The sequence below is a fragment of the Pelophylax lessonae genome (assembly GCF_965119305.1).
Source record: "Pelophylax lessonae genome assembly, chromosome: 6".
In the NCBI taxonomy this organism is placed as follows: Eukaryota; Metazoa; Chordata; class Amphibia; order Anura; family Ranidae; genus Pelophylax; species Pelophylax lessonae.
In genome coordinates, this window is record NC_138773.1 from 304,733,298 (window position 1) to 304,751,089 (window position 17,792).

General features: G+C 41.8%; 1 protein-coding gene across 1 annotated transcript in view; it reads left to right on the plus strand.

Moving 5' to 3' along the window:
- Nucleotides 1-3,722: 3,722 nt before the first annotated feature.
- Nucleotides 3,723-17,792, plus strand: part of WNT10A (Wnt family member 10A) — a 109,896-nt gene continuing 95,826 nt past the window's right edge. The window contains exon 1 of the mRNA XM_082260107.1: nucleotides 3,723-4,133. Within this exon, the coding sequence (XP_082116233.1) occupies nucleotides 4,069-4,133 (65 nt within the window). The 5' untranslated portion in view covers nucleotides 3,723-4,068. The remainder of the gene's footprint in view (nucleotides 4,134-17,792) is intronic.

Consider the following 17,792-nt stretch of genomic DNA (forward strand, 5'->3'; position numbering starts at 1 on the left):
AAAGTGTGACAGCGCTGAAAGCTGAAAATTGGCCTGGATGGGAAGGGTGTTTAAGTGCACAGTAGGCAAGTGGTTAAAATGAACAGCCCATTAAAAATGTCAGCGGTGGCTGGAAAAGTCACCTTCAACCCATATTGTTTAGCAGTACTTCTTTCTACCACTAGATGTCCTCTTGGCCAGCATCATTCAACTCACATCCAGTAAGCCCAGTTGATCCCGGACATGCCCCCTAGACTGTGACCTCACAGTGAAAGGAGAAGCTGCACAGTGATGAGCGCAATTCCCTATCACTCTTCTCTCTTCTCCAATCAGCATGCTTCTTATCAACACAGGAACTGATTGGCGCCTTGTGCTGCTTCTTTCTCTCACACTCCAGTCCTGCTGTACAGGGACTACAAGAGGTTGAAACCAGGCCACATTCAGGTACACTGCTGGTATATTAAATTAAATTTATTATTATGATAATAACAATAATAATATAAAAAAATATAAAAAATAATAAGAACGACAACAATAAAAAAATTAAGTAATAATAACATTGTTATTCTATTTGTTTTATATAGCACCTTTAACCCCCGTTCACATAGGGGCGACGCTACTTCGCACCGCGACCTCCGAGGTCGCGGTGCGAGCAGCGCGCCGCGACCTCAGAGCGGCCGCCACGGACTTCATAACATTGAAGTCTATGGCGGTCGCCTCCTGGTCGCCCCAAAGAAGCTCCGGACCCTTTTTCTAAGTCGGAGCGACTTGTGTCGCTCCTATTAGAACGGGTCCACAGCTTCTCTATGGGAGGCGACCTGTGAGGCGACCAGGTCGCCTAAGTGTGAACGGGGGCTTAGGCCTCTTTCACACTTGTGTGACCCAAAAGTCGTGCGATTTTGCCGCAATTTTGATGTGATTTCGCTGCGATTATGACTGGACTTGAAGCAATGCTGGTGTAATCTTGAGGTCTCCGGACCTCTGCTCCAGATCTTAGTAAATGAGGGGAACCTCTGCTGGCTTCCATCATTCAATCATGTTTAAGCAAAAATGCAGTTTTTGTATATTATTTTTTGTTTTTCTTTTAGAAGTGACTTTTTTTGCAAGAATTTTTTTTTATTTTTAATTTTTTGCAAGTATTTTTTTATTTTTTTAAATGTTTGGGTATTCTTTGCAAAGTGAAGCTACATCTCATTTACTAAGCTCTGGAGCAAATGTACCTGCAAAGTGCACAGTCTATTTGCCTTTTAGTGAATTGACCTCATAGCTGAAAATAACAGTCACGTTTATGAATATTTTGTATCTTTATTCGGTTGTTTTATCTTTGTCAATCGAGGCTAAAGGGGTTGATTTACTAAAGCAAACAAACTGTGTTCTTTGCAAGTGCCGTTGCTCCAGATCTTACTAAATGAGGGGAAGCTCTGCTGACTTCCATCAATCAATCATGTCCAAGCAAAAATTAAGTTTGTGGGGTTTTTGTTTTTTTTTGCAAGTGATCTTTTTATTTGCAAGTGATTTTTTTTTCTTTTGCAAGTGATCTTTTTATTTGCAAGTGATTTTTTTTATTTTTTATTTGCAAGTGATCTTTTTGCAAGTGATTTTTTATTTTTTTTGCAACTGATTTTTCTTTCTTTTTTTTTTTTTTTTCTTTTTGTAAATGATTTTAATTTTTTCTTTTGCAAGTGATCTTTTTATTTGCAAGTGATTTTTTTTTTTTTGCAACTGATTTCTTTTTTTCTTTCTTTTTGCAAGTGATTTTATTTCTTTCTTTTGCAAGTGATCTTTTTATTTCGCAAGTGATTTTTTTTTTTTTTTTTTTTGCAACTGATTTTCTTTCTTTTTTTTTTTTCTTCTTTTTGCAACTGATTTTTTTTTCTTTTGCAAGTGATCTTTTTATTTCGCAAGTGATTTTTTTTTTTTTTTTGTTTTTGCAACTGATTTTTCTTTTTTTTTTCTTTTTGCAAGTGATTTTTTTTCTTTTCCAAGAGACGTTTTTATTTTGCAAGTGTTTTTTTTTTTTTTTTTTTGATTTGCAAGTGATCTTTTTTGCAACTGATTTTTCTTTATTTTTATTTCTTTCTTTTGCAAGTGATCTTTTTATTTCGCAAGTGATTTTTTTTTTTTTTTTGCAACTGATTTTTCTTTCTTTTTTTTGCAAGTGATTTTTCTTTCTTTTGCAATGGATCTTTTTATTTCGCAAGCGATTTTATTTCATTTTTTTGCAACTGATTTTTCTTTCTTTCTTATTATTTTTTTTTTTTTCTTTTTGCAACTGATTTTTCTTTCTTTTGCAAGTGATCTTTTTATTTCGCAAGTGATTTTTCTTTCTTTTTTTTGCAAGTGATTTTTCTTTCTTTTGCAAGTGATCTTTTTATTTGCAAGTGATTTTTTTTTCTTTGCAACTGATTTCTTTTTTTCTTTCTTTTTGCAAGTGATTTTATTTCTTTCTTTTGCAAGTGATCTTTTTATTTCGCAAGTGATTTTTTTTTTTTTTTTTTTGCAACTGATTTTCTTTCTTTTTTTTTTTCTTCTTTTTGCAACTGATTTTTTTCTTTTGCAAGTGATCTTTTTATTTCGCAAGTGATTTTTTTTTTTTGTTTTTGCAACTGATTTTTCTTTTTTTTTTTCTTTTTGCAAGTGATTTTTTTTCTTTTCCAAGAGATCTTTTTATTTCGCAAGTGTTTTTTTTTTTTTTTTGATTTGCAAGTGATCTTTTTTGCAACTGATTTTTCTTTATTTTTATTTCTTTCTTTTGCAAGTGATCTTTTTATTTCGCAAGTGATTTTTTTTTTTTGCAACTGATTTTTCTTTCTTTTTTTTGCAAGTGATTTTTCTTTCTTTTGCAATGGATCTTTTTATTTCGCAAGCGATTTTATTTCATTTTTTTGCAACTGATTTTTCTTTCTTTCTTATTTTTTTTTTCTTTTTGCAACTGATTTTTCTTTGTTTTGCAAGTGATCTTTTTATTTCGCAAGTGATTTTTCTTTCTCTCTTTTTTTTTTTGCAACTGATCTTTCTTTCTTTTTTTTTTTTTTTCTTTTTGCAACTGATTTTTCTTTCTTTTGCAAGTGATCTTTTTATTTCGCAAGTGATTTTTCTTTCTTTTTTTTGCAAGTGATTTTTCTTTCTTTTGCAAGTGATCTTTTTATTTCGCAAGTGATTTTTTGTTTTTTTTTATTTGCAAGTGATCTTTTTTGCAAGTGATTTTTTTTTTTGCAAGTGTTTTTTTTAATTATGTTTTATTGATTGGGTATTCTTTCCAAAGTAAAGCTTCTTCTCATTTACTAAGCTTGCAAAGTGCGCAATCTATTTACGTTTAATAAATTAACCCAAAAGTGTCATCCAGCTCGGGTTTAGAAATATCAGGATCCTACGTGTGATATGGACTCCGGCCAGGCACTAGGTGGACCTGCACAGTGACTGGCCACCTCTACCTGTCGGCAGCACACGGAGGAGGGAGGACGAGGGTGGGTGTGCCAGTCACGGCAGAGAGGGTAATTTGAAGAGGTGGAGAGTTGTAGGGGAAGTGTAACGAGGGAGGATCGCCTACATCTCACAGCTTGAGAGGACGCAATAGTGACAGCTTGTTTGAAAAGCACACCGACAGTTCGTCCCAACGCCGACCTGACTGCCACCAGGACCTCGTCAGGGTGCAAATCCAAACCACCAAGAGATCCTGGGACAGCCAAAGTCCCATCTGCTGGAATTTTTAGGGCAAGTAAACCAGAGAGGGAGGAAACTCTGTAGAGAAGAAGCCAGAAAGGACAGAAGATTCTCCTTCTAGGTGGACTTTCTAGGTGGACACAGGTAGGAGATAGACCCTCGACTCATCCAGTCAACGAGGTTTGGTGAAGAAGTCGGGGAAGGGAGGGGGGGTGATGATGAAGACTCTTCACTACGACCAATGAACTCCTGGAAGTGTGCAAGGCAGAAAGTATCGCAGCTTCACCCACCCGGAAAAGTGTCTTCGGCTCCGGCAGAGAAAGATGAAGCTTTGTGACAGCGAGCTGCACATCCATGAAAGTAGGCAGCAAGGAAGAGAGGGGTAAAGGGTCCCAGGAGCCGAGGAAGACTCGCTAAGAAGGCAACATGGCACGGCTGCCCCTTTCTGGGTTCCTCGCTGTCCTACTCGGGGTCCTGCTCTCCCTGCAGAGGTAACTCTTATTTTCTATATATAATACAGCCAGCTGGCTTCAAAACCTTTCATGTGTTTTTAACAAATTTTTCAATTCATGCTGACGCACATTTATCATGCGTTTTCATGCGTTGTGCAGTTTTTATGTTGGCCAATTTAAAAAAAAAATTTAGTTTACCAGGGGCTGAAAGCGAATGCGTTTTTTTTTTTAAAGCAATACCATGGATTTTTGAAGGGATGCAAAAGCGGACAAAAAATATTGCGATTTTCAAAAATGCAGTTGTTAAGGGCTCATTCACTTGGGAAGAAAAAAAAACCGCTGCATTTTAAATGCGCATCTAAATACAGCACTATGGTAACCAATGAGCACATACGCACAGCAATGTGAAAATCTGCGCTGCATTTCGCCGCGCGGTAAAAGAAGTAGGACACAGCTGCGCCCAGGAACGCACAAATCTGCACATTTTATGCGCGTATGTAATCATTCATTGGAGTAAAAGCAGTATTGTACGTGTTTATACACTTATATGCCGGATTTTAGGCTCCTATTTTATGCAGGATCTGCTATCTCTGCCGGCAGGAATCTGCGTTCTGTGCAGAAAATATGCATTTGCCCGTGTGAATGAGCCCTAAAATTCAAATGTGTGAATGAGGGTTTATGTCTTTACACAAGCCTGACTTAACATGAAGGGCAACACTCTTTTTTTTGCAAAGGAGCTTGCAATCTATTGCCTATGCCAACATAAAACAGCTGTGCAACAGCAGATCCTTAGAAAGATCCTGAAAATTAGTTTTGCTTCTCCCTCCTATCTTCAGAAATTTTCCAACATGCTGAAAGAATTCCACGTGCATGCACTATTTTTTTTTTTTTAATGCATCATAGCGCTTGTTTGCTAAATATTGATACATTGTATTCATTTATATATTATATTACTATTATATATTATATAATATTATGTATATATTTTATATATATATATATATATATATATATATACTGTGTCTATGTTAAATATATTAAAATTAATATTATATATACATATATATATATATATATATATATATATATATATATATATATATATATATATATTATACAATATATTAGAATTAGTATAAATAAATAAAAAAAAAAAATATATATATATATATATTGTATAATATATATATATATATATATATATATATATATTATACAATATATTAGAATTAGTATAAATAAATAAAAAAAAAAATATATATATATATATAAAATTAATATAAATAAATTAAATTTAAAAAAAAAATAAATAAATATATATATGCACATACTGTGTTTATGTTATATTATATTAAAGTGAATAAAATAAAAAAAAAAAAAAAATATATATATATATATATATATATATATATATATATTCTATACAGTATATTATAATTAGTATAAATAAATAACAAAAAAAAATATATAAAACTATATATATATATATACATACATACTGTGTTTATGTTATATTATATTAAAATTAATATAAAAAATATATATAATATTTTACACAGTATATTATAATTAATATAAATAAATAACAAAAAATTATTTTATATATAAATTATATATATATATATATATATATATATATATATATATATATAAATTTTTATAATATATATACATATATATATTTATATTATTTTTTGCTATTTAATTAGATTAATTATATACTGTTAAAAATAGATATCTACTTATTATATTAATTTTATTATATATAACAAATTTTTTTTATTGATATTATTTATTTATATTAATTATAATATATATATATATATATATATATATATATATATATATATATATATATATATATATATATATATATATATATATATATATATATATATATCCTTTATATGCTCCTCACATCGCTTGAGTACATAGATACATTTACGCTGTTGCCTGCACCCAAAGGAGCTTACAATCTAAAGCCAATACAAAGTATCTTATGTCTTTAGATTTAGGAAGGAAACTGCAAGACATCCACATAAACACAAGGAGAACCTACAAACTTCATGCAGGCAGTGCCCAGCGCCATACATGAATGCTAACTCCATCTGCTGTGACCATCTCCATCCTGCAGGCGGCTGTCCCATGTGACATACTGTATGTCCAATATTAGGTTGGCAATACACATGCAGATATCCATTGGAGATAAGGCTGTATTTGCGAATATTGCACACTGTTGCGATTAGTTGCAATCTTCCTCCTGATTTAGTGCGTCCCAGGCACTGTTAGGGCCCTTTCACACAGGATGTCCGTCGGATGGACACCGTTTTTCTCAGTGGGGGATCGATCCGCCGATCCCCCGCTGAGCAGGAGAATGACAGCTGTTCTCCGTGCTGTGTGTGGAGACCCAGCTGTCAGAGCCCCATACATCTCTATGGGGGAATGGGAAGGGAACGGACCGTCGGTCCGTTCTCATCCGATCCGTTCCGCTGGACGGATGGAAAATAGGGTTTCCATCCATCCAGATTTGAGGGATCGGATGTCAGAGGACATGTCTCCGCTGACATCCGATGCCTCATAGAGATGCATGGGGGGACCGTTCAGATCCGCCTGTCAGTTTTTTTGGCGGATCTGAACGGTCCCCCCATGCATCTCTATGGGGCATCGGATGTCAGCGGAGACATGTCCCGTCTTTTTAAACCCATTTTTGCTGAATAAATGCGCTGCAACTGCATTCATTGCAAGCGATTTTGAGGTGTTTGCTGCACTTCCCCATTCCCTTGAATGGTTCAGGTTCTGATGCATATGTTGGATAGGTTTTGCCACGGTCGCAAAGTGTAGCATTGGGATTGCTGCATGTGAGCGTCTCAATTGTATGTATTTAACGCCCCCAATTACGTCTAAACTTAGCCTTAAGGCTTCATTCACAATACACGATTTGGAATTGCGGCAAAATGCGCGTTTAAAAATCGCACAAAACTTGTCAACCAAAAAGGAGCAGGAGCTTCTTTCCAGGGACAAATGGGCATTGAAGTGAATGGGCTGCCCTATGCGCAGCACACGGAAACGTGTAAAAATCACGCATCAAAAATGGCGAGCGGGAACGCTACGCAATATGTGATTGGGACCCAAGTTCCTTTCCTGTGGAGAGAAGGGAATGGGGGATGATTGCTGGAACTCCCGGTCCCTCTGGCGATAACCCTGCCGCACTGCGTACATTCGGGCCGTACTGCGTACATTCGGGTTGAGTAGGAACGCTTTACGTTAGTTTTCTCCCACAATCCGGGATTGTTACATTGTGAACTGTCAGAGATTTCCACCCAATAAACTTCACAAAACAAAACCCCAAAATTAGTTTTTATATTTTCAAAAAAGTGACAGTTGTTTTCAGTCTGAGGTTCCCCTTCAGACTTACCAACACCATGTACTATGAGGTAGGCCTGGGACGGGGGGGGGGGGGGCACTGTGGTATCATGTGTGGGGGCACAGAGATTGGTGGGGGACATTTGTGTTGGGACGTGGAATGTGGGTGGTAGGAATTGTTCTAGGAGGGGAAATTTGTGTTTGGGGGGGGGGATGCTAGGAGTGATGACTTAAGGGGGTCTGTGTTGGGAGGTAGGATGGGGGAAGGGGATTTGTGCTAGGAGGTAGATTGGGGGGGGGGGGTTGTTGTAGAAGAGGGGAATTGTGCTAGGAGGGAGAAAAACATATCTTGGGGGGGGGGGGATTGTGCTAGTATGAATGATTTGGGGGGTATTTGTGCTAGGAGGGGAATTATTTTTTTGGTGGGGGGAAATCTTTTTTTGGGGGGAAATTTGTGCTAGTAGGGATGATTGGGGGGTATTTATGCTAGGAAGGGAAATTTTGGGAAGGGGGAAGTTTTGTGCTACTAGGGGGAAATTGGGGGCAAGGATTTGTGCTAGGAGGGGGGAATTGGGGAGAAGGGGGGCGGGGTTTAGAGTGGGGGAGAGGATGTGTGCTTGGAGCGAAAATTTGAGGGGTAGAGGATTTGTGCTAGAAGGGGGATTTGGGGTGGTGGGGGAGAGGACGTGTGATCGGAGGGAAAATATGAGGGGTAGAGGATTTGTGTTAGAAGGGGGGATTTGGGGTGGGGGGGGGAGAGGATGTGTACTCGGAGGATTTGTGCTAGGAGGGTGGATTTGGGGGGGGGGGGGATGTGTGCTTGGAAGGAAAATGTAATAGGCAGAGGATTTGTGGTAGGGGGGGGGCTTTTGGGTGGGGGGGAGGATGTGTGTTTGGAGGGAAAATTTGAGGGGTGGAGGATTTGTGTTAGAAGGGGGGATAGAATGTGTGATAGGAGGGAAAATTTGAGGGGTAGAGAATTTGTGCTAGGGGGGAGGGGATTTGGGGTAGGGGGGAGAGGATGTGTGCTCGGAGGAGAGACAATTTGGGGGGTAGAGCATTTGTGCTGGGGGGTTGAGGGTGGGGAGGGGATTTTGGGTGTGGGGAGAAGATGTGTGCTTGGAGGAGAGACAATTTGAGGGGTAGAGGATTTGTGCTGGGGGGGTGGGGGTGGGGAGGGGATTTGGGGTGGGGGGAGAGGATGTGTGCTTGGAGGAGAGACAATTTGAGGGATAGAGGATCTGTGCTGGGGTGAGGGGGGGGGGGGGTGGGGGGAGAGGATGTGTGCTCGGAGGAGAGACAATTTGGGGGGTAGAGGATTTGTGCTGGGGGGGGGGGGTGGGGGTGGGGAGGGGATTTGGGGTGGGGGGAGAGGATGTGTGCTTGGAGGAGAGACAATTTGAGGGGTAGAGGATTTGTGCTGGGGGGAGGAGATTTGGGGTGGGGGGGGGGAGAGGATGTGTGCTCGGAGGGAAAATTTGAGGGGGGTGGAGGATTTGAAGTGCGGGGGGGGGGGGAGTATGTGTGTTCTGAGGGGAAATTTGAGGAGTAGAGGATTTGTGCTAGGAGGGGTGATTTGTTTTTGGTTTTTTTTTTTTTTTTTTTTTTGGGGGGGGGGGGCATTTGTGCTGGGGGATATCGGGGGGGGGGGCAAAGATTTGTGCTGGGAGGGGAGGGGGGATTTTATGCTTAGGGGGTAAGCTTGCCAATTAGCCCTTTTTTGGGGGGGGGGGGCTTGTTTAAACATAATGCTCATACATCCATTCCCCTTGTATCCAATCAGGGAGGCCCTTACACTACATAGTTGATGGTAGATGTAGGGGAGATTGTACAATCAGATTGCACAGTGTATGGCCACCTTTAAACCACAAAATGCTGAGTTGTAGAATCACGCCACACATTTTAAACTCTCCTCCAATTGGATTGTATTTTGAAAGGTCCAGTCTCATTATTCTGTAATAATCGTGTATTATAATATATATGTATGAAAATAATACAGTAATCAGTTACCACAATACATGTCACTGCACGCTCTCTGTGTTCATTCGTGGTGCTATTCATTTTTAATGCCACCCCCAATGCACTGAGGCTATGCAGCGCCAGTGACCATGCGTCCCAATGCACCACAACATACAGCGACACATTACTGTGCGTTGAGGTGCGCTGCTTCCAAAAAAATAAAAATTGCACGTCGATTTTCTGGTCCTTTCCTGATTATCGGCAGAATACTTTAAATGATTGGACTGCCATTTCACAACACGTTAACATGTGACACAAAGCACGTTACCACACGTGTGTTACCGTAACCAGCCTGGAAACCTTAGACAGATCCACTATATTACCAAAAGTATTGGGACGCCTGCCTTTACACACACATGAACTTTAATGGCATCCCAGTCTTAGTCCGTAGGGTTCAATATTGAGTTGGCCCACCCTTTGCAGCTATAACAGCTTCAACTCTTCTGGGAAGGCTGTCCACAAGGTTTAGGAGTGTGTCTATGGGAGCGTTTGACTATTGTTCCAGAAGCGCATTTGTGAGGTCAGGCACTGATGTTGGACGAGAAGGTCTGGCTCGCAGTCTGCACTCTAATTCATCTCAAAGGTGTTCAGGACTCTGCGCAGGCCAGTCAAGTTCCTCCACCCCAAACTGGCTCATCTATGTCTTTATGGACCTTGCTTTGTGCATTGGTGCGCACTCATGTTAGAACATGAAGGGGCCGTCCCCAAACTGTTCCCACAAAGTTGGGAGCATGAAATTGTCCAAAATGTCTTGGTATGCTGACGCCTCAGGAGTTCCCTTCACTGGAACTAAGGGGCCAAGTCCAACCCCTAAAAAACAACTCCACACCATAATCCCCCCTCCACCAAATGATTTGGACCTGTGCACAAAGCAAGGTCCATAAAGACATGGATGAGCGAGTTTGGTGTGCAGAAACTTGATTGGCCTGCACAGAGTCCTGACCTCAACCCAACAGAACACCTTTGGGATAAATTAGAGCGGAGTCTGCGCGCCAGGCCTTCTCGTCCAACATCAGTGCCTGACCTCACAGCTGTGCTTCTGGAAGAATGGTCAAATATTCCCATAGACATATCAATCTCTAAAAACCACAAATCAAAAAGGATATAAATTATAGTGCAACATATGCAAGAAATTATGTGCAAAAATTACTAAAGTGCCAGTGTTAAACTAATAATGCCATAGTGGAGTGAGCTTTCAATTACACTCAAATCATAAACACTCTATGTAATAACATATAAACCATATTGATGCAAAAGTGATCTGTCCTTAGAGAACAGTCCATGGATAATGTGCAGTGTCCTTTTAATTAGTCCATCGTTCCAGCTATCCTTGCTGGTCCTTATGGTAGCATCAATAAAAGGAAAGCTACTTGATGATGTTACAACCAGGGGGTTGTGCCACAGCATGCAGTGTGTCCGGTGTTTTCACTCGTGCCCTTCTTCTGATAGTACACTCACCAGACGTCTCCCCCCTTGCAACAGCGGTATCCAGCTTTAGCAGCTACACCTGGCTGTATGCTGTATCCATGACCAACTCTCTGGCGGCCCCTCCTTGCAATCCCCAGCAATATTTAGTAAAATTCAAACTGCTCAAATCAAAAAACAGGAAGTCCGGGAAGTGATGCGCTCCATGGACCCAAACCAGAAGTGGCGCGATGACGCTAGGCTCCGCCCTATGCGTTTCGTCACTGACGTCAGAGTGGAGTGACGAAATACGTAGGGCGGAGCCAAGTGTCATTGTGGAAATGTCCAAATTGGGCCCAACGTGTCAATATTTTGTGTGGCCACCATTATTACTGCCTTAACCCTCTTCAGCATGGAGTTCACCAGAGCTTCACAGGTTGCCACCGGAGTCCTCTTCCACTCCTCCATGACGACATCACGGAGCTGATGGATGTTGGAGACCTTGCGCTCCTCCACCTTCTATTTGAGGATGCCCCACAGATGCTCAATAGGGTTTAGGTCTGAAGACATGCTTGGCCAGTCCATCACCTTTACCCTCAGCTTCTTTTTCGACCAGCTCAGGAAATAGCATTACGAACACCATTAGTTTATTGCCCCATTCGAAGAATGGATGAAAAATCAAATTGTAGGAAAGTAGAAAGAACAATATGATTGTTACAAGTATTGTAGATTGTATTGTTAGGTCCTATTTTTCTCCTGATTAGTAAATAATTTAACAATACGACTGTATAAAAAACCATCGGCCATCGTAGGATTTGCAAGACCGCGGTGCTAACCATTGTACGACTTGTAGGATCTGCAAGGTTTTGGGTTTTTTTGACAGCTGTGCAGCAGAGATTTGCAAAACTTTTTAAAGGTAAAAACAGGACGTGATTGTTCCTGGTTAATCCTAAAATAAAACGACAGATAAAACAGGACGCAATTCCTCCTGGTTAATCCTAATCTCTATTATAACTCTTCTTCTGAATTCTTGGCCGGTTGCTGATTTAAGCAATTTCATGAACTTCCACTTCAAAGGCTTCCAGATACTTTGTTGAATCCAAACCACTAATTGTCCACGTGCCCCCCGAGCCGGTGAACGTTCCCCGCGCTCCTCTCCATGATCTCTGCCTGTCCCTGTCTGCTAATCTGTGTCATGTTATTGGAGATACGATGAATGGGGGGATGGGGAGGGGGGGCACACGCCCCTTTGTCATTCATGGGACTGTAACCCTAATGTCATGGCACTGCAAGGGCGGAAGACACCAGAGCGCACATCCGTCACTTCGTGGTAAATAAAAATCCATTACACACACGAAAAAAAAAAAGTACAGGAAAGTCGAGTGATTAAATCACATTAGAGGCGGTGAGCGAGGGAGGAATTAAACGCCTTTTTCTGCAGCCATCCACTGTTTAACCCTTCAGATGCCGCCGCAGAAAGCTTTGGAATTCACTAAGATCTCATAGAAGCTTTAACCACTTCCAGCTTTCACCCCCTTCCTGCCCAGGCCAGTTTTCAGCTTTTAGGGCTGTTGCAATTTGAATGACAATTGCGCGGTCATGCAACACGTTACCTAAACCAAATTTATGTAATTTTTTTCCCACAAATAGAGCTTTCTTTTGGTGGTATTTGAACGTTCTTCCTATTGTCCACCAAGTTAGGGGTATCCTCCACATTGACCACCATTCTAAGGAACATTCCTCCCACTGACCATCAATGTAAGGGGTACCTTCCCCACTGACCCCTATATAAGGAACGTTCTTCCTATTGTCCACCAAGTTAGGGGTATCCTCCCCATTGACCACCATTGTAACGAACACTCCTCCCACTGACCATCAATGTAAGGGGTACCCACCCCACTGACCCCTATATAAGGAACGTTCTTCCTATTGTCCACCAAGTTAGGGGTATCCTCCCCATTGACCACCATTGTAACGAACACTCCTCCCACTGACCATTAATGTAAGGGGTACCCTCCCCACTGACCCCTATATAAGGAACGTTTTTCCTATTGTCCCCCAAGTTAGGGGTATCCTCCCCATTGACCACCATTGTAACAAACATTCCTCCCACTGACCACCAATGTAAGAGGTATCCTCCCCACTGACCCCTATATAAGGAACGTTCTTCCTATTGTCCACCAAGTAAGGGGTATCCTCCCCATTGACCACCATTGTAACGAACATTCCTCCCTCTGACCATCAATGTAAGGGGGTACCCTCCCCACTGACCACCAATGTAAGGGGTACCCTCCCCACTGACCCCTATATAAGGAACGTTCTTCCTATTGTCCCCCAAGTTAGGGGTATCCTCCCCATTGACCACCATTGTAACAAACATTCCTCCCACTGACCACCAATGTAAGAGGTATCCTGCCCACTGACCCCTATATAAGGAACGTTCTTCCTATTGTCCACCAAGTAAGGGGTATCTTCCCCATTGACCACCATTGTAACAAACATTCCTCCCACTGACCACCATTGTAAGAGGTATCCTCCCCACTGACCCCTATATAAGGAACGTTCTTCCTATTGTCCACCAAGTAAGGGGTATCCTCCCCATTGACCACCATTGTAACGAACATTCCTCCCTCTGACCATCAATGTAAGGGGGTACCCTCCCCACTGACCACCAATGTAAGGGGTACCCTCCCCACTGACCACTATATAAGGAACGTTCTTCCTATTGTCCACCATGTTAGGGGTATCCTCCCCATTGACCACCATTCTAACGAACATTCCTCCCACTGACCATCAATGTAAGAGGTACCCTCCCCACTGACCCCTATATAAGGAACGTTCTTCCTATTGTCCACCAAGTTAGGGGTATCCTCCCCATTGACCACCATTGTAACGAACACTCCTCCCACTGACCATCAATGTAAGGGGTACCCTCCCCTCTGACCCCTATATAAGGAACGTTCTTCCTATTGTCCACCAAGTTAGGGGTATCCTCCCCATTGACCACCATTGTAACAAACATTCCTCCCACTGACCACCAATGTAAGAGGTACCCTCCCCACTGACCCCTATATAAGGAACGTTGTTCCTATTGTCCACCAATGTAAGGGGTATCCTCCCCACTGACCACCAATGTAACGAACATTCCTCCCACTGACCATCAATGTAAGGGGGTACCCTCCCCACTGACCACCAATGTAACGAACATTCCTCCCCACTGACCACCAATGTAAGGGGTACCCTGACCACTATGGCCCTGTTCACACACTGCGTTTAGCAACGTTTTCATAACATGCGGTTTTGTGCATTTAGGAAAAATAAAGTTGACAGCGTCCAGAATCGATGTGCCGCAGCTATCTGTATATAAACGCAGGTAATCGCAGTACAAAGAAAAAATGAGTAAACAGTTGCTAAACAAAAGGCAAGAATTTACTACCGCAGCTAAACGCAGCTGTATGGTAAACACGCGTAATCGCACATAATCGCAATGTACAAATGTGAGTAATCTTTGCGCCAGGAGTGTTGGAATTTCAAAATAACAAAACATGCTTTTGTCAATGGCAGAACAACCGCCCGTGTGAAAGGGGCCTTAGCTCTATTGTTGAGAAGAAAAAAAAAATATTCCCCTCTGGGTGATCTCTGTACATTGCAGGGATTTTAACAAACTTTGTTGCAGACTCCTTACTTTTCTTCTTCTGAATAAAGTACGATTAGTTTGGCTATGTGCACAGAGAATCTGCATGGGAGTGATATTAGAATTCTCAATCAGCTGCTGCGCCTGTATAACACTAATGAGGAAAGTGTCAGGGTATGCATCCCTTTAGAAGTGATTTCCCGTTAGGCATATTTAACCAAAAATGAAATTTTTGTTGCAGGGGATGCCAAAATCGGACTTGTACCTTAGTGCAGACTTCTGGGAAAATCAGTAAGCCAATCACACAAGCAGGAAATTATGTTTGTGGGGGGCGCTCTGTATACGATCTGTGTACAGAACACCTCCAGGCGGCCATATTGCATTTTACAGAAATTACAGGTCATTTTTAATTACACTATGACTTGTGTAGCAAATGTACAGTAATACCTTGGATTGCATAATTAGTTCTGGAAACATGCTTGTAATCTGAAGCACTTGTATATCAAAGCAAATTTTCCCCATAATAAAATAATGGAAACTGAGAGGATTCGTTCCACAAAAAAAAAAAGACAGTACCTTCACAATGTTAACCACTTCTGGACCGGAAGATTTGCCCCCTTAATGACCAGGCCATATTTTGCAATTCGGCACTGCGTTAATTTTTTGCGCTATAAAGAAAACAAAGAGCGACAATTCTGAAAAAAATATATATATTTTTTTTACTTTCTGCTATATAACATTCCCAATAAAAATGATTTAAAAATCAATTTTTTTCATCATTTTAGGCCAATTTGTATTTTTGGTAAAAAAAAGTCCCAATAAGTTTATATTGATTGGTTTGCGCAAAAGTTATGGCATCTACAAACTAGATGAAAGATTTATGCAATTTTAATTTTTTTTACTAGTAATGGTGACAATCTGCGATTTATAGCAGGACTACGACAGATCGGACCCCTAACTGACATTTTTGACACTTTTGGGGGTACCAGTGACATTACTACAGTAATCAGTGCTAAAACTTTGCACTGTTACTGTAATAATGACACTGGCATGGAAAGGGTTAACACCAGGGGCGATCAAAAGGTTAAATGTGTCCCTAGGGCAGTGATGGTGAACCTTGGCACCCCAGATGTTTCAGAACTACATTTCTCATGATGCTCATGCTCTCTGCAGTGTAGCTGAGCATCAAGGGAAATGTAGTTCCAAATCATCTGGGATGGCAAGGTTCGCCATCACTGCCCTAGGGGGTGCTTTCCAACTGTGGGGGGGGGGGGGGTGGGCTTTCTGAATGAACACATTGGCGGCAATCAGTGATGTTTAGCGGGGCTGTTACATTGCGGCGGAAAGATCGGACCCCTCACTGACATATTTGACACTTTTGGGAGGACCAGTGACATTAATACAGTAATCAGTGCTAAAAATTTGCACTGTTACTGCACTAACAACACTGGCAGGGAAGGGGTTAACACCAGGGGCGATCAAAGGGCTAAATGTGTCCCTAGGGGGTGCTTTCTAACTGTGTGGGGGATGGACTTATGGAATGAACACAGAGACCTGTGTTCCTAAATAGGAGGATCACAGGATCCCTGTGTTCATGACTGACAGAACAGCGGTCTGCCATGATTACAACGGCAGAACGTGAGAAAAAGGTTTCACGCATTTGCGGGAAAGTGCACGAACGCATTTGTGTAAAAATACACACAAATACATAAAAAAGAAAGTCTGAAAAAGTAGATGCTCAAACAGGAGTATCGGGTGTAAGAGATCTTATATTACCGTGACCCAGAGGAGTAACTAGAACCTTCAGGGTCCCTGTGCAAGAAACCATGAAAGGCCCTCCGGACCCCTGGCCGGGGCCCTTCCCTTCAAGCCTGGGGCTATTTCCTCTGATCCTGGGGCCCTTTACTCTTGTTGCGGGGCCCTTTATTACGGTCCAGCAGTGGGACCCTTTCACAAGTTCTGCAGTGGGCCCCCTTCCTGCCATCTTGGGGACTCCCCAGGGTGGTGGAATGCCAGGGCCCGGTCACAAGTGTGACCTTTGCGATCCTGGAAGTTCACCCACTGGTGTCAGTAGTTTTTATTTTTTGGTATTTGAATTGAATTATTTTTTATTATTTTATTTTATTTTTTTTACACTGTCACTGACTATGACTCTGTCCATTCATAAAAGGAAGGAGCTGGTAAATTACATATTTACCGACCCCTTCTTGGTTCTCTATTGTGACACATCCCCTGCAGCAGCCGGCAGGAGAGGGAAGGGAGCACAGAGCGTGTGTGTGTGGGGGGGGGGGGGGGGGGGTTGGGTACCAGGGGAGCCCACAGGGGCCCAGAGACAGCAGAACACAAGTGAACTGGATAGGAGGAGTGGCGGGGGCAGCATACAGAGGAACCAATCTCCTCCATTTTCCTCCTGCAGCTACAGGAGGAAAAAGAAGGACAGTGATTTCTCTACACGCTGCCCCCGCCCCCCCTCCTATCCAGGTGTACAGGGGAGCAGCTCAGGCCCCCTGAAGCATGGGGCCCGGTTGCAGTTGCAACCCCTGCAACCCCTGTAGTAACGCCCCTGCCATGACCTGGATAAATAAAAAGCATCCCAAACATACAGGTTGTCTTATCACCACCCAACCATTATGGAACCACAAGTCCCAGCGGCTGGTGGTTTGGAAACACGTTTCAAACTCTGCGAAGGGTCACCGCCCGTATGAACGAAGGACATAACAGGTTTACCCGAGTCACAAATTTGCCCCCGAGCCATACAGGACCTATAATATTAAAGCAGAGAGAACCTTTCTCGGGCAATGTGGAAGATCTGGTCTCTCTGGGTACCATGGAAGGAGTAGGAGGTTGTAAAGCTGTCAGGCTGTAATATATAACCAGAAACTGCCGCACATTGCTGGGTCCTCCCATCGCCTCTGTGACTTCTCTTAGTAGGAAATGCTGAGGTAGGATGATAATAGTGCAATAGCAGAGCACAGATTCCAGCAGACAGGTCTAGTAATTACACGCGGTGCACAATACCCTGCCAGGGCTATATTTAGCATGAAGGGAAGTTGGCTTCTGCCTAAGGGGGCATCAATTAGGGGGAGCGTAAAAAACAGTTTCATGATAATTAAGGTGGGGATAGGCAGGGGTTTCACTTTAATTTGCATTGGTCATTGATCTTTTTTTGGCCACTAACTACTTTTAGAACAGATTGGGGGTTATTTACTAAAACTGGAGAGTGGCATAGAAACCAATCAAGCTTCCAGGTTTTATTGTCAAAGCTTAAAGTGATTCTA